We start from the raw sequence: 20,956 nt of genomic DNA, 5'->3' as shown, positions 1-20,956 counted from the left end.
GTTTCAAGGTTTCGGACACGGGATGCCCCTGGAGGATGAAGGAAGCTGGGGAGGTCTTGCAGGGGTTCTGGGGGCTCTCCCAGTGGGGTTTCCAAGACCCTCGGGCGCTGGCCCAACAGTCCGAGGGCGTGAGGCCTCCGCAGCGGCCGCCGCCTCTCGCCAGGCTGGGGTGTTTCCAGTGGCGACGCCTGGCACTTCCTCGTTCCCGCGCGCCCCAGGCTCAGCTCACAACGCCCAGCGCCGGCGCTCCTGCGGCGGGAGGGGGCCAGAGGGGAGATGTCGCAACCGCCTCCCTCCCTCTTTCCCCGCCTTGGCGCTCAGTCGCCTCCCAGATGAGCGCGCTAGCAGACGGCTGCGGGCCGCCGGGCGCAGGGTATGTCCCCTGAGTGCGCGCAGGCGGCGGGCACTGGGTCCCCGCGCAGCCTGGAGCGGGCCAACCGCACCCGCTTCCCATTCTTCTCCGACGTCAAGGGAGACCACCGGCTGGTGCTGACCGCTGTGGAGACGGTCGTGCTGGCGCTCATCTTTGCGGTGTCGCTGTTGGGCAACGTGTGCGCCTTGGTGCTGGTGGCGCGCCGACGGCGCCGCGGCACCACCGCCTGCCTGGTGCTCAACCTTTTCTGCGCGGACCTGCTCTTCACCAGCGCCATCCCGCCCGTGCTGGCTGTGCGATGGACTGAGGCCTGGCTGCTGGGCCCGGTCGCCTGCCACCTGCTCTTCTACGTGATGAGCTTGAGCGGCAGCGTCACCATCCTCACGCTGGCGGCCGTCAGCCTGGAGCGCATGGTGTGCATCGTTCGCCTGCAGCGGGGCGTGCGGGGCCTGGGGCGGCGGGCGAGGGCCGCGCTGCTGGCGCTCATCTGGGGCTACTCGGCGCTGGCCGCGCTGCCCCTCTGCGTCTTCTTCCAAGTCGTTCCGCAGCGGCTCTCCGGTCGGGACCAGGTGAGCGCCGGGCGGTGCGCGCCCCGCCGGTGTCTGGGGCGGGCCGGCAGGCGGGGGTCCGACGGAAACGGCGACCAGGGACGATGAATAACAGTAACAACAAAACAATCACAGGCCATTTGTTGCGCTTAATAGTTGTGACACTGTGCCCGGCGCTCTGAAGTTTTAGCTCTTAAATTTCACCGCAGCGACGTAGGTCCCATAAACGCCCTCCAAAACCTTGTAAGTGGAGTCCCCCAAATGCCTGTAAAGTGTACCCTTCATTTCGAGGTCAGTGAAATAACGGAGAGCTTAGCGGCCAGTCAGATGGAAGTTCGAGGGTCCGGAATGGCTAATCGCATTGCCGTATGTTGAATTCTGTTTCCTGGCAGGGTGCTACGGTACTCTTGCTATCACATCTACTTTACATATGGGGAAGCTGAGGCACACAGGGGAATGACTTGCTCAGGGTATGTCATCCTTGGTGCGAGTTGGAGTTGAGATCGTGCACGGCAGGCGAGTTGGAGTTGAGATCGTGCACGGCAGATTCAGTACAGGCTGGGTAAGTGTCCTGCTTTGCAGAGTCAGGGAGAAAGGGCATTGGAGACCCAGGGACCCCAGACCCAACGCTGCCACCAGGGGTGTTGTGACTCCCCCTCCCAGGGCCTCAGCTTTTCCAACTGCAAGACAGAAGGATTACACTAGACCGCAGGACCTTGCCCTGGGAGCCTTGGGGGACAGGTGGCTTCAGAGTACCCTGGGCACCCCAAACGTCCTGCAGGTTCCAGAGGCTGCCAGAGCTTTATTCTGAGTAGTATGCCCAGAGTTGTCATTAGGAACTCAGTGGGGGTCCACAACCTGACAAAGGTTCTGCAGACAGTTCTGACATTGGCTCGAGGGTGACTCCAGTTGCGCAGTCCAGAATCGAGGTCCAGGTCTGTCGGCGTTGCTGCCCCACTGCGCTGTTGCAGTTTGATTCAGCTCATGACTTGTGGGCACGGGCCGGGTGTAGGACAGTGGCCGCCTGTTCTGGCTGTCATCCCAGTGTGTTGGGTTTTCTACGCCTCATGGGGAGGGACAGGGAGAGGACATAGGTCTGTGCACCGTAAAGGAAGGGATGAGTCCTGCTCCAGGCTCAGCCTCTCACAGGGTCTGCCCTAAGCTGGTTTCTTCACCCCCTCCCTTTCTCTACAACTCGCTGGATTTCTAACCTGAGCAAAACCCTCACAAACCACAGTCCCAAAGAGAGGCCTGCACAGTGACCAGAAGGGAGTGAGAAGGTAGGAAGGCACGGGGATGAGATGTAACCTGGGGGAAGGCTTCTCACTACGGAAGTGGACAGTCCCACCAGGGGATGTTCCGCTGGGTGTATCCTCTGGAGCATGGACACAGAGATGGGCTTCTCTGGGGCTTTCCCCAGACCAGTCTCTCACACAGTCCTCTTAGTGGGGTGTGGGGAGAAGTCTGCATCCTGTATAAGCACTATCCTTTTTTTATTTTTTGTTTTTCACACAGATGAAATCTACAAGTCTCTTTCCTAATAGTTTGTTTTTTGCATGGGATACATTGTGGGCTTTTTATTTGATTGTTTTGTTTTAAGGCCTTGAATGACTAATAGGCAGGAACCATGTCAGGCCCATGGCACTTCATCAAAGAACATGTAAGCCTGTGGCCATACCCCTCAAGTGCAGGCCAGGATAGCTGGGATCGGCTAAGTTGGTGGGGTGCCTTTGGTGTGGTGGGCCAAGGACCCTAACTTAGTGGGCAGCCCTGTCCTCCTCAACCCAGCTATACCTGAGAATCAGGGTGGGTCACTTAGATGCTTCTAGAATAAGTGGAAGGCCAGGCTCACCCCAGATCCACTGGATCAGCTGGAGGCTAACGTTCTGCCCTCAATCTTTGGATTTTTTTTTTAAGTTATTCTCTCACTGAGTCACAGTGTTTCTGTATTTTCACAGATCTTGAGGGACTTCTCCCCATTTTCTTCTTACAGACAAAATGACACTCAGGAAATTAAAGATCACATTGAATATATCTTACGGGTATCTCATGTTCCAGACATGTGCCTTATGCCCTTCCCTTTTACAATTGCTTCAGGTACACTTATACTTAACTGGCAAATAGCACTAAAAAAGTGAGGTTCTAGTCCCCTCCCAGCCAAAAGCCCAGAGTGTAACTGCTTGCCTACATGGACACAGGTGGTTGTTGAGCAAGAAGGCCTTTGCTCAGATGGAGGGATCCTCCCTGTTTGGTCACTCTGTAGTTGCACCTCTGGTGGAAGGTACCTCTGGTCAGAGCCCTCGCCGGCACTTCCGGGATGACCAGAGCTGTGCTGCAAAGCGCTTCCATGGAGACTCATGTTGTGGTGGCTTTCACTCCGTCTCCTTTGGGGCTGAGCACACAGACCCCTCTTGTATTAATGCAGAAACACCTCCTTGATCATAAGAGAGGGAGAGGGATTGGACAAAACCACTGGGAGAGCACCGGAGAAGACTGGGGGCCAGGTGAGTCGGCCACAGGAGCCCTCTTCCCTGACATTAGTAGAAGTGGGGTCAGGGAGCTTGGAATGAAAAGCCAGCATGGTCCTTTCCAGCTCTCCATCCTCTTTGTCTTTGCCCCACCCGCACCCCCACCACATGCACCTGCCAGTAAGCCAAGGAACAGAAAAACTCCCCTGTCCCTCAAGGGCTGTGACCTGAGCATGTACGAAACAACTCATTTTATAGGTGAGCAAACTGAGGATGAAGGGTTGAAAAAATAAGTTGGAAAGAATAAGAAATGGGGGGGGCGGAGTGTGGCCATTTTAAAAAAGAGAGAAGGATCTAGGCTAGACTGAATGGAGTCTCACATTTAAAATTAGCAAAAGCTTGTTTTCTCAATCCTCTGTTCCCAGCTTCCTGTCTAGATTCTGCCTGCCCCTTCCCACTTGGACACTAAATATGGAGGTTTGGGATGGGAGACACTTTCCTACCCAAACCACCGGCCGAGAAAACTAAGTAACCCCAAGCACACACTGGCTGCCTCCTCTCAAGGAGCGCTGGCCAGGGAAACAGTACGTCTCAGAGCTTTCTGCTATTCTGAGCACCCCTCCTCCTCCCCAAAACAGGAACATGAGTACCTTTGCCCATTTGGGCAGCGGGTGCCCACAATCCAGGGTGACCAGGCTCTCTAACCCTTCCCTGAAGGGATGACGAAATAACAGGCATGCTGAAAACGCTAGATAATTCGGTATTAGGAGCGTGCGTGCACTTTGGAGTCCGACGTTCTGAGTCTGAATTCCAGTGTCAGCCCTTTAGGAGCTGTGTGCCAGAGGCAAGTGGTCCCACGTCTCTATACCTTCCTTTCCCCATTTGCAGAATGGGAGTGATAACAGTCTAACATAGGATTGCCATGGGGACTAATGTTCGGTAAATGGGCCACCACCTGGCACATACACAGTTAAGCACTCACGAATTGCCAGCTATTATTAGTTTCCTTATCTTTGGTTATAAATATTTCAAACATTCTTCAAATAGTGTAATTCTTCTGATTGCAGTAAGATAATAGGCTGCCGTTTTAAGGGGGTGGGCACATCCTGGCAACACAGACGTCTCAGCCAGGTCACCTCAGCCTGGTCCAGTGGGATTCCTGCCTGTGTATGCTGTGGCCCCGGCGGGGCGCTGGCTCAATGGCAGGCTGGGGGGGGGACCGTGCACCCCGGCCAGAATGTGCTGCCCATTCATTGTACAAACATTTACTGAGCACCCGTGCCCCCTGCCCTCATCATGAGTCATGTGACCGAGACACTGTCCTGTTCCAGGAGGTGCAGGTAATGAGAATGCAGACGGTCTCGGATCCTGGCACAGTTTGGTTCTCACAGAAATCCTACAAACAGGTGTTTGTTTGTTCATCTTCCGAAGGGGAAAATGCCTAAAGTCCCAGAGCAGGCAAGGGATGGAACCAGAATTTAGCCTGGCTCTGTGTCCCTCCTCCACCTCCCCCCACCCCACTCCTGTGCCACTGCCTGCAAGTTCACATTTCCTTGGGAGCCCTTGGTCCTAATGCTCTGCCCCAATTTAACACCAGGCCAATCATGTCACGGTGCCTCTGCTGAGTGCAAACTAGCTGAGGAGATCAACGCAATTTGCTTGCCTTTGTTAGTAGTAGAGGATCCTTTAAGATATAAGAAAGTTCATCTCTTGCACTGATATATTCTTTCTTTTCTGGCTGGGAAGCGGAGAGACAAGGAGATATCCACTAGGATTCCCAGTTCCTTCAAGTGATCTCGAAGTCTCCCATTTTGTTTGAAGAGGTGGAACAGGGAGAATGATTTACAAAGGGATCCTCGACGGTACTCCAAGAAGCGTCATTACAGAAGGATGGCGGGGAACAGCTGGAATCAGGCGGCATCTGCAAATAAGTTAGCCAGTGTGGAGAGGGGGCAGCGTGGAGCGGTGCCTGTAGACAGATACCCCCAGCCACCGGGGTCTTCTTAGAAGAGAATGGGTGATGTCTCAGCTGCGTGTGAAGACAAAAGGCAGTTAGCCAGACAAGGACGTGGGGAACCGGAGGGACATTACAAGCAGAGGAAAGAGTCCACAGGTTGGCAAGACGTGGTGCCGGAAGGGTTGGTGGAGGCCAGCTGGAGAAGGGCCAGCTGTGGTCTTTTAGAGAGTTTGGACTTCCAAGGTGAGAGATGGACCAGGTCCGGGAAGGGTGGGCCGGTGAGAATGAAATACGTGAGTCCACTGGGTATCTGTGAAGGCAGAAGGTAGGGAGGAGAAGGCAGAAGGCCCGTACTCAGGTTGCTGGCAGCATTGGGAATGGCTTCTCCAGGCCCCGAGTCAGTGACGGCAGGAGGTGGAGCCTTCTGGGGTGGGACATTGGAGCCTTGTCATACCTGTGAGGCATCCTTCAGAGATGTCCTCAGGACACTGGGACCTGTTTTGAAGACAGAACAAGACAGGGCTGGAAAATGCAGCTGCAACTTGGAAATGAAGCCATGGCAATGGATGAGATTGCCAGGGAGAGGTAGAGGTTGGGATGGGGATACAAGTCACACTTAACCACATAACACCCTGTACGTGGCCTCCTGACTTTGTCCCTTCCTGTCCTGTCCCGAACTCCAGCCTCCCCATTCTCCTGACCACAGCCCCATGCCTCTGGGCACAGTGAACACAACCCCTCCGGGAGGCCACTCTCCCTGGTGACTGTGCTCTCCTGTCATCCGTAGCTCTGGGCATTGCCAGCTCGCTGCCCTGTATTGAAGTTTCTTAGCCCTTCTCTCTCTCCTTAAGCACATCATAGCCTCCTCGAGGGCAGGGGCCTCACCTTGCGCATCCTCACTGTGGCTGCCACTGTGGCTGGAGTCAGTGAGTGATTGAACAAACCAATTAAAGGACAGTTGTTGACTCGGCCACTCTGCTTCTGTAGCTCAGTCATAAATGCGCCTAGCACGTCTGGTTTTCAAATTTCCTGTTTAAAATCAGGAAACACTTCCAAAATGTGCAGAAAAAGTACAGAGAATATTATAAGACTCATGTCTCCGCCGTCCAGAGTTGACTCACTGTCACACTCTCTCTTAAGTCACAGCCTGGGTCAGAATACCTAGAATCAAAATAACGTAAGTCAGATGGATTTTCCCACAAAAACGCAATTATAATACCAAGCCAGCTCACTGACTTTGGGCCTGGCGCCTGCTGTTAAATTTCTTAATGAGAATAAACTCTGCGCGTAAACAATGGTACCATATAAAGCTTTCTAAAGAGCATATAAATGATTCAGTCCACACAGGCCAGCCACACTGTCTCTTCGGTCATGTGTGAGGTGCTGTGCAAAGTTCTTATCTCACTTCCTTATCACACTCTGGGCCTGGGGTGAGTGCTACAAATCAAAAGGTGAAAGAGCATCTTCCTCAGAGTCATGAAATTGGGATGCGTTCATTGTTTTTGAAACGAAAAAATAGCTGATTAGGTCTGCTAAACTATCATGGTTTCATGTTTGATCATCATTTTTTAAAAAAATTAACGTTTATCGCCCTTTTTTTGGCACATTCTAGAAGATTTAGAAAGAACAAAAATAACTTGAGTCCCACCAGGAAACAGACACTTAATTTTCTGGACTGTATCCTTCCAGTCTTTTTTCTATGCATATGCGTGTGTGTGTGTGTGTGTGTGTGTGTGTTTGTGTGTGCACGTGTGTAGGTGTATATCTGTTCATTCACACCTACACATTTTCTTCAACAGCACTGGGCAAAGCAGATCGTTTGAGGATCTAGTTTTTTGCCCCTATTGAAGGGAGAACACCCAGCTCTATCATTACGTATTCTTCTACAAAATCATGTTAAGCCTGGAGAGATTTTGGCAGACATTCTGGAGAAGGCTTTTGGAAAGAGTTGGGGGCCCTTGGGCATTCTTCCCTGCTTGACTTGCCTTAGAGTTTTCTTGGTATGTCTCTGGATTTCTTTTATAACTACTTAGCTCTCATGGGAAGATATTCTATGATTAAAAAGTACTACACCTTTAAACTATTGTTTTAGGAGGGTGTTTCTAAGCCTTAGTTTTCTGCTCGGTGTAGTGGGAAAAATAGTAATATGCATTTCAATATGGATGCTACAAACATTCAATGAGGTAATGTATTTAAAGTGTTTCCTGGCATAGATAAGTGCTCAGTGAATATCAGACTTACTATTTTCTGTTAATAGGAAAAGAAGCGACTATTTGGCTGCATTTTGAATTTGACCACTCAGTTGTGATATACATGAGGAAAGTTCTTTGCCTTTACTTAGTGTAGCATTCAATAAATATAGGCTGAATGAATAAATGAATGATGCTATAAGTAATACTACTACATTGGGGCGCCTGGGTGGCACAATCAGTTATGCGTCTGACTCAGGTCATGATATCATGGTTCATGAGATCAAGCCCCATGCTGTCAGCTCAGAGCCCGCTTGGGATTTTCTGTCTCTCCCCCTCTCTCTACTCCTCCCCTGCTCACTCACTCTCTCTCAAAATAAACAAATAAACATTAAAAAAATACTACTACCCCATTGGTTAAGATGCCTTGTCCACCAGAGGTCAATAATGTGCTCTTTGTACACAGAATGTGCTCTTAAAATTCTGTTCTACACGTTCAGAAGTGTTTAGGGCAACTTGCTTTCTAAAGTTCTGTTCCTACAGTCAAGCACGCATGAGGAGTTTGTTTGGGAGGAGAGACAGACAAACAGACAGACAGGCAGACCATTGACCTATCGATGGAGTGGATTATTCCAGCAGCTCCTAGTAACCATGTAAGAAGGTCCCTATATGCTTCAAGGTGTGTAATTACTGTCAAACGTTTGAATTCAGCCCAGCCTACTGACAGCAGCAAAGGCCACAAAGCATGCTTTTCCACCCCTTTCCAGTGGTTTTACATCTTGAATGATGGAGAATTGTACAGGGCTGTAGCGTGCTCCCCTGGAGGAGGGACACAGGAGGAAAGAGCTTCCAAGTCTGGGCACCAGTATTGTCTTGGAGTAAGCCCCAGCCATCTCTGATGCGGCTTGACACATTTTAGACACCGTCATTCCCCTAAATGATGCCACAATGTTGTTTCTGGTGCCTTCAGTAGTCCCACTGTGACTGCACTGGAACCTTTTGCCTGTTTTCATATGCGTGTCGCTTCCAGTCTGTGTGGCCTTTCAGGGCTCAGGTTCTCACCTGTAAAATGAAGAGAAGGCTCAAGGGCTCTTTGCAGCTCAGTTCAGGAGGGGAAAGAGCACTGGGCCTGGAGTCCTGCCTGCAGCTAACTTGAGCTGTTACCTGCATGTGACCCTGACACCCAGCTGAGTCTCCTGGAGAATGGGAGGATTAATTATGGGTATTCTGAGGGCCTGTCGGGGTGTTTGTGTGGGCAGGGGAAAGGATGCGGGGGTATCCTGTCAACCTGGTTGTGTAACGGTGACACAACAGTGTAACAGGTTAGGTACCCTCCTACTGGGACTGAGCTCAAGCCAAACAAGAAGCCACCACTTAAGTGACGTTTTCTTCCTTCTTGTAACCAGGAAATTCCGATTTGCACACTGAGTTGGCCCAGCATCGCTGGAGAAATCTCCTGGGATGTGTCGTTTGTTACTTTGAACTTCTTGATGCCGGGATTGCTCATTGTGATCAGCTACTCCAAGATTTTACAGGTATGTGTACTTCAAGGGCCACAGCTGAACTGCACCGAAGCCGGGGGTATTTCAGATGGAATCTTAGCCTTTCCAGGGCGAAGTTACCTCAGAGTTCACGCTGGTCCAGGCCTGGCTCGCTGCCCAGGTCTACCCCCTCTGCAACACTAAGGAGTGAGAATGTAATATTTTTTTTAAGTTATATCTTTGTGATTGTTATTATTATTATTACTAATTTTGCTGGTCACTAAAGTAATACAAAGCTCATTACAAAAAATTAAACTGAAGGGGTGTCTGAGGGGCTCAGTCAGTTAAGCATCTGACTCTTGATTTTGGCTCAGGTCATGATCTCATGGTTTGTGAGTCTGAGCCCTGCATCAGGGCTCTGCGCTGCCAGTGCAGAGCCTGCTTGGAGTTCTCTCTCTCCCCTCTCTCTCTGCCCCTCCCCTGCTTGTGCTCTCTCTTAAAATAAATACACTTAAAAAAAATTAAAAGAAATTAAAGACATATAGAAATGTGTGATACAGAAACTAAACATCTACTCCCATTAACAGTTCAAAGTGTATTTTTCAGGTTACTTTTTTTATAGATGTGCCTATATGCATATTTTTATGCCATGAGTATAATGAATGTATGTTATATATGTATGATAAACCATATAAAATGGTCGAATATCAACTACTCACCATGGGTCAACCCAATGTTTGTTTGTTTGTTTGTTTCAGATTTGAGATAACACTCTTTGCTCTGTAATTTCCTTTATCGGCTTAACACTATACTGGAATATCTTTCCATGTTTGCTCTCATATCTCTGCCTCATTCTTTTTAATGGCTTCATGGTCTTCCATCATACAGATGTGATATAATTCACTTTATGGGCTTTTGGGTTGAGTCCATTGTTACCCCATCACAGATAGCAATACAGTGATAGAGAATGTACACTTTTAAAAACTTTTTATTGAAGTATAATATACATCCAAAAAAGCATCCCCAGCATGCGTGCACAGCTGACTCCTAGAAGCAGCTCCCAGAAACAGACCGAGAAACAGAATATTCCCAGAAGCCCCTTCCTGGTACCTTCCCATTGCTACCCCACACTCCCAGGGAAGGTGCTTTTCAAAAGTGCGCTGAGCCAGGAAGTAATGTCTACTTTGGAGGTATGTACAGGGATGTAAAAAGGACCCTGCCAGCCTGTGTCCCACCTCCTGAGGTGGCCCATTCGCATGTACAGCTCTGGCTCAGGCAAGTAGCATGTACATATATGTTCATGCTCATCTCAGGTTTCATGCAAAACCTTGAGTCCTCTTGAAGGTTTACAGTTGTTGAATCTTGGTTTTATTGCATGTTACAGGTCATCTGGCAAACAATTTTATCGAAGCGGAGCCCTGTAGGTCCTGCTTGCTATCTGGCTACTTTTTATGGCCTTTTCTTTGTAGCTGAGGATCTAGAACCTTCTTAGCTGCTCAGAACCAGGCCAGCCTCTATCCGAGTCTGTTAATCCTGGGTCCTGTGGGAGATGGATCCCCAATCTATTCCCTAGACTGTTCCCCACCGATTGACTTGTGACCCACTTTAGTGACATCCAGCCTGGGGCTTGTTCAAGGGTATGAGGCAGATTCAGGCCTGGAGCCAAGGTCTGTAAAGCGCTTGCAGTAGGGGCCTGGCATGTGTAAATGCTATGTAAGTGTTAGCTATTATTACCTTAAAAGAAAAGAAGTGAGGGAATAAGGAAGAGAAATTTAAAATGAATCCTTTAAAAAATGATTTAACAAATATTTGTGTAGTATTTAAAATGTGTCAGGAATGAATTCATTTAATCCTAATAAGAATTACAGATGAAGAAACCAATGCAGAGAGGCTAAGTAACTTGCCCAAGATCACATAGCTCATAAGCAGTGGTATCAGGATTTGAACCCAGGCAGTCTGGCCCCAGCGTCCCAACACTTTAATTCCTCAGACAAATATTTGTTGAGGATCTACTCTCTGCAAAGTGCTGGTGGGGAGTGGAGATTGGTCAAGAGTGAGCAGGTCACATTTTTCTATTCAGAAGGAGCTCCAACACAGGAAGGGGAAGGGGAGACAGACAACAGGACTGCTGCTCGATGCAGTGAGCCTCTACTACACAGGACAGAGTGATGCTAGAACTCAGTGTGAAAATGCTTGGCAAACCATTGAACACCACACGGATGAAAGAAGTGAATAAGGGGGAGAAGAGAGAAGAGGAGAGGGCTAGGAAAGGCAGACATGGAGACATAAAGGGCTCTTCCAGTAACCATGCTTTTGAGTCCTTGTTGTGTGGCCTTTAGCAAGTTACTCACTTTCTCTGGACCTCTGTTCCCTCATCTGCAAAATGGTGATGATAACTCGGACAGTGTAGGGTTGTTGGGAGACACGTCAGGAATACTACTGGGGACCCACAGAGCCGTGCCTGCCTGTAGCGGGGGGTGAGTAGACTACATCTGTTGTTATTTGTTAGGCATGGCTATTCCTCTGACCCTACCCTCAGAGCATGCTGGGAAAAGGTACCCCTGAGATTTTTTGAGAGAATAAACTGCAGAGTCCAGATTTGGAGCGTGGCAAGAGCTAGGAGCCGACGCTCGGGCAGGGCGGTCCCGCTCCTGAGTTCCTTGCAGGCCACGAGGGCTCCGGTCTGCCCCACTGCACTTCACCTGAGACGACTCAGCTGCCTTCTGAGGGAGGATTGACTTACTCCATGGAAAGGTTTTCCCACCCTCTTCCATCTTTTTCTCAGGCCAGGGCCCACATGGAAACATTCCAGGAGACCCCAAGAGCCCTGATGAGTTGGGGGAGGGGTCCTCATATCCATCAGCCTTTAGATTCCTGTTCATCACTTTCCGGACACTTTGATATAAACCCATGGCCAGCCTTCAGTTCCTCCCATCACAGACCCCAAGGCAGCTCCTGGGTGAAAGAGAATATCTATCATGACTCACCGTTATGAAACAGTGCTCTCAGTAGTGACTCGAAGATACCATTTAGACCCCATCACTTCCCTCATGTGTGGAGCAAAACTCAAAGCCCTCACCTTGATGCCCTGTGTGATCTGGCCCCTGCCTGCCCTCTCACATCATCTTCTCACTCTCTCTTGTGTCCACCTTGGCGGCTACTCCTCACACATGCCGACACACAGCTGCCTCAGGGCCTTTGCACCTGTGATTTCCTCTCCCAGATCTCCATTCCCCCAATTTCTGTGTGGGCCACTCCTCCACTCCATTTAGGTCTCTGCTCAGAAGGCTCTTCCCCAGAGTGCCTTCTCATCGTTCTCTAGTCCCTCATTACCCTGATATATTTCTCTTCTGTACACTTACCATGCCTGTCATATTCCATTTATGTGTATTTATTTGTAAAGCATCTGTTTTGCACACTAGAATGCAGTCTCCATGAGGGCCGGGACTTTCTTATGTTTACTGCTATAGTTCTATGCCTAGCACAGAGCCTGGCTTATTCATTGTGGATACTCAGCAAACACTCACTGAATGAGTAAGACAAACTTTGGAACACAGTGAAATGGCCAACTCTACCTTCTCCTTTCGCACAGTGGGGAAACCATTGAACAAAAAGTCCTAAGACCTAGCTTCTAGTCCAAGCTTTATTCCTGTGTGACTTTAACACAGGCAAGTCATTTAACTACTGCGGGCCTCAGTTTTGTCTGGGGGTCAACAGGCCTCAGTGGGTTGTTAAACACAATAAAATGAGAGTGTGGATATGATAATATTTTGAACAAGCTGCTAGAATTGAATTTGAAAGCTATCTAATGTTGTGGTTTTGAAAATCATGTTAATGCAAATATAAGACCTTTAAAAAAGGACTTTCCACCCCACGAGCTCATACTCGCTATGATACTCATAACTCAGAGACACTGGATCAGCTTCCCAGCTGAAATTTTTCTGTTATGAGCGTAACTCTGTAAAATGAATTGAACATCAGCATCAATCAGCTGTTTTCATAGAGACCCAACTAACAAATCATCAGAAACCATAAGACACATAACTGCATCTGCCAACTCTTTCCCACCAGGTCTACCTCTTACCTGTCGGTACTGTCTCTGCCTCAGTTTCCATCTATAGGCGTGAGAAGTGCCTCTTTGAAATCACCCCAATCTTTTATTCCTCTAAAGCAGCATCTCCCCTAAAGCACTCTCTAGGTCTCCATGGGCTGTTAGATATCACAAAGGGGTCCGTGATCAAATGAGTTTAGGAACCACCAATGAGTCAATGTTAAATAGGTGTCTTTGCAGCAGGACGTCTGGGAGGCCTCAGGCTAATGTTCTTTGAGAGTCTCCAACCCAGGAATAGAGGAGGCAGCACCACTAAATCTGACCACAGACCCCCTTCTCCCCACAGAGCATCTCTTTGCACTGGTGCTCTATGGGTCTCCTTCGGGGAACACTGCTCTAAAGTCCCTGTCGGGGTTGCTGGCTCTGCCCTGGGCAAGGACTGGAGAGCAGGCTTCACCTGGGCACTTCCCTTCCAAAGCTGCCTCACGTGCTCAGGGCAGTGGCCTTATCCACGGTTCTGCCTTCCCTGCTTCCTCTTTCCTCATGACTCAAGCGTGCTATACATCTCCAGTGGCTTTTTCCAATCAATAGTTTCCCAGGGTAATAGTCCCCCAGTCACTCCCAAGTGATTTCAATCAGGCTGGCAATGCTAGCTTCTGGGGCTTGGTTTACATTGTCACCCAGCAACCACTGCCATAGCAAGAGGAGATGCTTCTACCCTTTCTTGTTCCCCTCCTCGTTCTCCAGATACACACTAAGATGGAAGAGCGGGGAGGGGTGGGGCAGGGCTCCCTTCTTTCCGGCTGTATATCCAGCACCTATGAGAGTACTCGGCACAACATGGTAGGGGCTCAATAAATATTTTCCGAATGAGAGAATGAGGGTACTGCTTGAAGTTGGAAAACTTTCATGCATCTCGGGGCTCAACTGAGAAATGAACTCTGTTTTAGCTAAGCACCGAGGTGTTAGGTAATGAACATTCAGCCCCTTCTCCATGCCTGGCCCTCATTCCCCAGGTTTGGGGCCTGCTTGCCAGTGATGGAGAGGGAGGTGGGCCCTCTAGAAAGATGGAGTCTGTTGTCTGAAGATTCTAATCTGTGTGTTGCTGCTTGACCAAGCAGCACCCCAAGGAGAGCCAACCCCCAGGTCCCGAGCATGTCAGTGAGGAACCACCTCCCCCTGCACCCACCTGTCAGCACCGTGGTGTGGTGGCCTGGAGTGGCAGAGGTGTGAGATAGAGAGAAGGTTCCCTCAGGACCATCTCAAAAGGACTGTTTAAAAAGTGACTCTTTATGAAGAACTGTGGGGCAATTCCAAATCTGCTGTCCTATATAAGTGGTTCCCATACTTCAGTCAGCAAAGATCACTCAGAGTTTGTGAGAAGTACAGCTTTCTGGGCCCACTCAGACCCACAAAAGTGAGTATCTGACAGTGGTCCCAAGTGCTCGCCTGGTGACTCTGACACAGGTGGCCATGGACCACATCCCTGGGAGCACTGTGCTCCCCCGTAGCCCCATGATGAAGAGCTCAGATGCCTCCCCAGAGGGGCACTTCTCCTCCACCTTGACCATGAGGCCTTGAGTGTGTTCCTTCACCTCTCAGAGCCTTCATCTTGCATACCCAAAGTCAGGTAATGACAGGACCTGCCCCCTAGGCTTGTTTTAAGGATTAAAGTTAATCCTCAAGTTAGCTGAGCATTTAATTTCCCCTAAAACACATGAAGCATTCTGTGCAATGACAGAGACATTTTAAAGCCTGGATAAAAGTCACCCAGTCTTGTCATCTTAACGTGGGGTGGGAAGCAGCAAGGAGCCACATTGGATTATAATGAGCCCATTTTCCTTCTCACGCCCTGAAAGTCATGGGAACCATGGGCAGAGGAAACGGTGGCATCAGTCAGTGCTAAAAACAGACCCGACCACTTATTCACTCGACCCATGAGTCAGTCCATTTCTCTGTCTGTTTTTTCACAGTCACTGTCAGGCACTTGCTAGAGCCCCAGGCCACAGAAGCCACAGGGCTGCCCGTGGAGCCTGCAGTCTGGTGGCTGAGGTAACAATGACGCTTCAGCACCTACCACATGGTCCACGTGGCAAGGGCCACGTGAATGCTGGAGACAAAGTACTGCAGGATGCCTTGTGGGAGATGAACTAGGAAGGCTTCTCAGGGTTTCTGGCATCAGAGCATGGAGTCATAGGCCAGGCAGAAGGATTTCCATTGGTGGGGATTAGCAGAGGGTAGGAAGAAACTCGTTTAAGATGAAGAGCATGGCACGGAGTGGAGCGTCTGGGTGGCTCAGTTGGTCAAGTGTCCGACTTCGGCTCCGGTCATGATCTTGCAGTTTGTGAGTTCGAGACCTGCGTCGGGCTCTGCTGACAGCTCAGAGCCTGGAGCCTTCTTCCGATTCTGTGTCTCCCTCTTTCTCTGCCCCTCCCCTGTTCATAGAGCTCTCTCTTTCTCTGCCCCTCCCCTGTTCATAGAACGCTCTATCTCTCAATAATAAATAAACGTTAAAAAAAAATTAAAAAAAAAAAAACAAACTGCATGGGCCGGAGTCATGCTGCCCAGTTTGAAGCCCAGGTTTGCAACTGCTTAGCTGGGTACTGGTGGGAAAGTTCCTCAGCCACTCTGAGCCTCAGTTTTCTCATCTGTAAAATGGGGATCATCAAAGTACCTATGTCCCAGAATTGTTGGGAGAATGTAGAGAGATAAGCCAAGTGATATGTACAGAGCCTAGCACAAAGTCAGTGCTTAATAAATATGAATTTACATCAACATCATTCAAAAATATGTGTAAGACACGGTATGAGGGACTCCATCCTTCTTGGCAGGGCAATGTGGACAGTGTACACGATGAGGCCGCTAATGGAGTCATCCCTTATGTGTCCCCGCTGTAAGGTGACCGTCCCCTTCGGTTGGTCATGGCCTCTGGTCTCCATGTAGCTGGTGGTGCCAACAGACCCTACTGATCAGGGACTCATTGCCAAATGGCGTGCACGCCAGGCATTGTGGGCCCTTTCCAGAGCAGCTTCGCTTTCAGGCTGGCTCCCGGCAGCAGGCGGCCTGGCAGATGAGCAGCCTCCAGTCTCGGCCGCCTTCCATGGCCCCACCTCAGTGGCCTGCGGCAAGACTAGAATCCATTTCAGTTGTTCTTGTGGAAGGAGAGGAACCAGATGTGGGGGTTCAGTGCTCCCTGTCTGCCCAGACTGGCCACACCCTCACACCATCTCCCACTGCCCTCTCTGCCACCCAACAACCTGGAGGGGAGGAGAAAGGGACAAGTGTGTGTGGACTGCCACTTAAACCAGGGCCCTCACACCCGCCTCCAAAAAGGCTAATAAGTAAAATATCTATCCATAGGGGCCTGGATAAATCCTGGTGCAGCCACAGTGTGGAATCTATGCAGCCACTTGCCAGATAACAAGGATGAGGTGCCTTCTGTCTGGGCTTATATGGAATGAGCACCAAGGCCTGCTGCTAAGTGGAAAGGAAGAAGGGTTAAGAGGGGGCTGCATAGCGTGGTCCCATTTGTGGGCAAAGCAACAGTGCAGACATCTGTGTTCACATTGCTAGGCATGTGTGTGATGGGAGAGCGTTCCCATGAGGACAGACAGGACACTGGTCACGGGTTCCTTCCAGGGAATGAACACGGATGGTACAGGAAGCTAGAAGCCTTGCTTATATTTTTAATTTGCTCTCCTTCAGCATCATATTGCTTGAGTTTATACCTTGAACACCACCTGCTTTTCAATTTTTTTTATTATTTAAAAAAATTTTTTTAGTTTATTTATTTTGAGAGAGTGAGAATGAGTGGGGGAGGGGCTGAGAGAGAGTTGGGGAGAGAGACAGAATCCCAAGCAGGCTCTGCACTGTCAGCGCAGAGCCCGACGCAGGGCTCAATCTCACAAACCACGAGATCATGACCTGAGTCGAAATCAAGAGTCAGACGCTCAACCGACTGAGCCACCCAGGTGCCCCGAACACATACTGCTTTTATACAGTTACTTACTTACCACTTTCAAAAAAAGAAATAATAGGGGAAATGCGTGTCTTGGTGTGTTTGGGCTGCCATAACAAAATACCACAGATTGGGTGGCTTAAAAACAACAGTTTATTTGTCACACTTGTGGAGGCTGGAGTTGAAGGCTAGGGTGCCAGCCCAGTCAGGTTCTGATGAGAGCCCTCTTCTGGCTGCAGACTGCCAGCTTCTTGCTGTCTTCACATGGTGGAAAGACTGAAGGAGCTGTCTTGAGACTCTCTTAAGGGCCCTATTCATGAAGGCTTTGTCCCCATAACCCGATGACCTCCCAAAGGCCCTGCCTCCTAATACCGTAACCTTGGGGGTTAGTTCCACCATATGAATTTAGAGGGATGCATTCAGACCATAGCAATGTGCTTCCATTCACATATTTCTCTTCTAGACCATTCAGTTCAGCCTCTCCACTCCTCTGCATCAACTCTATTTACAATACGGATGGGGGCCGTATATCCAGGGGGCCAGCCAGGGACCCTATTCCCCAGAGCATCCTAAGTATGGGCAGTTGTGAGGCCACTGAGACCGGCCCTCTCCACACAAAGTTCCAAAGTTGCCCCAGGGCAGCAGGGACGGCAGATTCCAACTCCTAGATGCTCTGTTCCTCCTCAGCCCAAACCCCCTACATCCTGCAGTAAATTGTGGCTCTGGCTTTGTTTTTGTGTTCCTGCAGATCACAAAGGCATCAAGGAAAAGGCTCACGGTGAACCTGGCTTCCTCGGAGAGCCACCATATCCGCGTGTCCCAGCAGGACTTCCGGCTCTTCCGTACCCTCTTCCTGCTCATGATCTCCTTCTTCATTATGTGGAGCCCCATCATCATCACCATCCTCCTCATCTTGATCCAGAATTTCAAGCAGGACCTGGTCATCTGGCCATCCCTCTTCTTCTGGGTGGTGGCCTTCACGTTTGCCAACTCAGCCCTGAACCCCATTCTCTATAACATGTCACTGTTTAGGAATGAATGGAGGAAAATTTTCCACTGCTTCTTCTACCCAGAAAAGGGAGCCATGTTTACAGATACATCTGTCAGAAGAAATGATCTGTCCGTTATTTCCAACTAATTAAATTTTTCTCTATAGGCAGAGTTTATCACCCTCTGGAAAGCTAGGATACGCTTTCAAAGGGAGTTTATTTCCAGGACCATCACATCACTGTAGCCTGCTTTAAGAAAATGTGACCTATGCAAATACACATTTATAGCACCAGTAAATTAAGGGGTGATCAATCAGTATGACAATTTTACCCTTCATAAAAGGATTTGTTATGGGCTCCCTTTAAATATGAACTTTTTCCAGTGTGTTTGTAATATGATTGAGTTTAATAAATTTTTATTTATAGCTGTTCAGCAATCACATCTCTTACATATAAAGCCACACCATGCTGGTTTCTGGAGTGAGTCTTGAAAGTGATCTAATACTCAGGTTTCTCCCTGAAGGTTCACTGCCACTGTAGGTCCCCACCCTGGACTTGTGAGGCCTCAAGACTATTCAATAATGTCAACAAAACTTGAGGAATTTCCAAAGAAATTCAAAAAAATTAAAGTGACTTTAGTTTTTCACTTATAAGAAATGCCATGTACCTCTTTAGGGGAAGCCATGTTATGGAATCAGAGAAGAGATAGAATGACTCAAAACATTGAGAGTGAGAGCATAAGTGATTCCCTCCATGGATCCACCTGTCAGGTGCCTCTTAAGCCCATGGTATGGCCAGTGTTCTTGGTGCTGGGAACACAGCGGTGAACCAGACAGCCATGGCTCATGCCCTTATGGGGCTTACTTACCTTCTATTTTGGGGGAGAAGCACTAAACAGAAATCAGTAAATAATATAGCATTATAGAGTGGATTCACATCATGAAGAAAATAGGACAGTGATGGGGCACCTGGGTGGCTCAGTTGGTTAAGCGTCCAACATCAGCTCAGGTCATGATCTTATGGTTCATGAGTTTGAGTCCTGCGTCAGGATCTGTTTTGACAGCTCAGAGCCTGAACCTGCTTCACATTCTGTGTCTCCCTCTCTCTCTGCCCCTTCCCTGCTCATGCTCATGCTCATGCTCTGTCTCTCTCTCTCTCAAAAATAAATAAACATGAAAAAAATTTTTAAATAGGACACTGATGGCAATTTGGATGAGATGGGGGGAGGGGCCTATTTTTAAATAGGACACTGATGGCAATTTGGATGGGATGGGAGGTGGCAGACCTTTCTGGGGTTGATATTTGGGCCAAAAAATAAACCACCAGAAAGAGCCAACCATCAGAATCCAGGGGAATAGGGCTTTGCAGACATTGTCAACACTGGTCCTGGTGCAAAGGGGCTGGTATACTTGTGGAACAGAAAGAAGACTGGTGTAGGCAAAGCAAACTATTGACTGATCCTCTTCTGTGTTACACACTGTTGTTGATGCCAGGACAGAGGGGTGCCCTGCTGGAGCCCATTGATTGAAACCAGAGAAGGGATAAGGCTGAACTATGTTGGGCCTGGGAGGCCACATAGGGAGTTTATTCTGTGTTCAATGGGCAACCACTGGAGGTTTGCAGTTGGAGACTGATATGACCTAATATCTATTTTTAAATATTACTCTGGCTGATGTGCAAAGGATGGACTTTGAAGAGCAAGAATAAAAATTTGACAAATTAGGTGGCTGCTGAGGTAGAAAAAAAATGGGAAGTCAGAGTGGGTGGCCTTAGTAGGGGGTTGTGAGATAAGATCTTGGGACTACTTTGGGAAGGCAGAGTAAGCCCGATTTACTGACAGACAGGATGTAGAACATGAGGGAAAGAGAGGATTCGAAGGTGACTCTTGGATGAACAATGATTGGATGATCCAGCAGGCCAGAAAAATGGGGAAAGACTAGGAGAAGAATGGGGGATGAGAGAGCCAGGAGTTTCATTTGGGGATAAATTTGAGATCCCAATGAGATCCAATGGAAAGTAGGCAGTTGGAGGCAGGGATGGGAAACTTGGGCCCAAAGATACAACATTAGGAGTCATCACATTGTGTTTACAGGTCTCCATTTTTATGAATTATCTCTGCGACAAAGAGGCGGTGGAGGGGGGGAGGGGAGAAACAAGAGCCAAAGAGATACCAGGGATATGCCATCACTTGCAGTCTGGGCAATGGCAGGACCGCACAAGAGCTCAGGTACTGGCACACAGTAGGTGTTCAACAAATCTTTGTTGCAGAGTAAATCAGTGCCACTGGTTGCCATTGCTTACAAAGTTTATTGAGTAGCTTGCTTCCGAAGGAAGATTTATGGTGATCACAAGCTTGAGAACAAGAGGACAGGGATCTTTTGTTCATCTTTGGTTGACAGATTTGGTAAATTAAAGCTGTCTTTTGATGTGATGTGTGGCTACGTTATGGGTGTCTGGAATCATCAGACTGAAGATGAAGAGCCCAGTTCTGACACCTGTTGTTCCGTGTGAACGACAGGCAGGGACTACCCCTACGGGGTTACCTGTCATCTGCCTCTTTGATGGGAGAACACACAGTGAAGTGGTGGACCCGGAAGCCCCTTTTGGCTCTGTGATATGCCAGCCCCCAAGCAGAGATCTCTACACGTATGTGCCCTTCCCCACCTCCAGACCCAGTTCATGAACATCAGTCTGGCATCATCTCCGGGGCTTGCACAACTCCTGAGTGGTCTAACTGAACCCTCACTGCACCCTATCAAGCAGATACTATTTCCCCATATTTCACAAGAGAAGAGTGAGGCTCAGAAAAATCACATAACCAGCTCCAAATCACACAGCTAATACATATCTAAGCTGGATTTTGACTTAAAACCAAGACTCTGGTACCAAAGCCTTGATGCCTTTTCCAAATAAGAAACTGAAGTTCCTGGGAGCTCCTGGGA

At 49.0% G+C, this 20,956-nt stretch overlaps 1 protein-coding gene across 1 annotated transcript; it reads left to right on the top strand.

Moving 5' to 3' along the window:
- Positions 1-295: 295 nt before the first annotated feature.
- Positions 296-18,439, top strand: FFAR4 (free fatty acid receptor 4). The gene is made up of 3 exons (XM_078434605.2): positions 296-942; positions 8,942-9,070; positions 17,774-18,439. The coding sequence occupies exons 1-3, from the start codon at positions 376-378 to the stop codon at positions 18,161-18,163; spliced, it is 1,086 nt and encodes a 361-aa protein (XP_078290731.1). The 5' UTR covers positions 296-375; the 3' UTR covers positions 18,164-18,439.
- Positions 18,440-20,956: the final 2,517 nt, after the last annotated feature.

The sequence above is a fragment of the Panthera onca genome, chromosome D2 (genome assembly GCF_046562875.1).
Source record: "Panthera onca isolate mPanOnc1 chromosome D2, mPanOnc1 haplotype 2, whole genome shotgun sequence".
NCBI lineage: Eukaryota > Metazoa > Chordata > Mammalia > Carnivora > Felidae > Panthera > Panthera onca.
Note: the sequence above shows the minus strand (reverse complement) of the source record. Positions and strands in the feature narration are given on the sequence as shown.

Coding starts and splice junctions, on each gene's coding strand:
- FFAR4 (XM_078434605.2), top strand. CDS start 376: ATGTCCCCTGAGTGCGCGCAGGCGGCGGGCACTGGGTCCCCGCGCAGC. Junction 943..8,941: donor GGCTCTCCGGTCGGGACCAG/GTGAGCGCCGGG, acceptor TCTTGTAACCAG/GAAATTCCGATTTGCACACT. Junction 9,071..17,773: donor GCTACTCCAAGATTTTACAG/GTATGTGTACTT, acceptor GTGTTCCTGCAG/ATCACAAAGGCATCAAGGAA.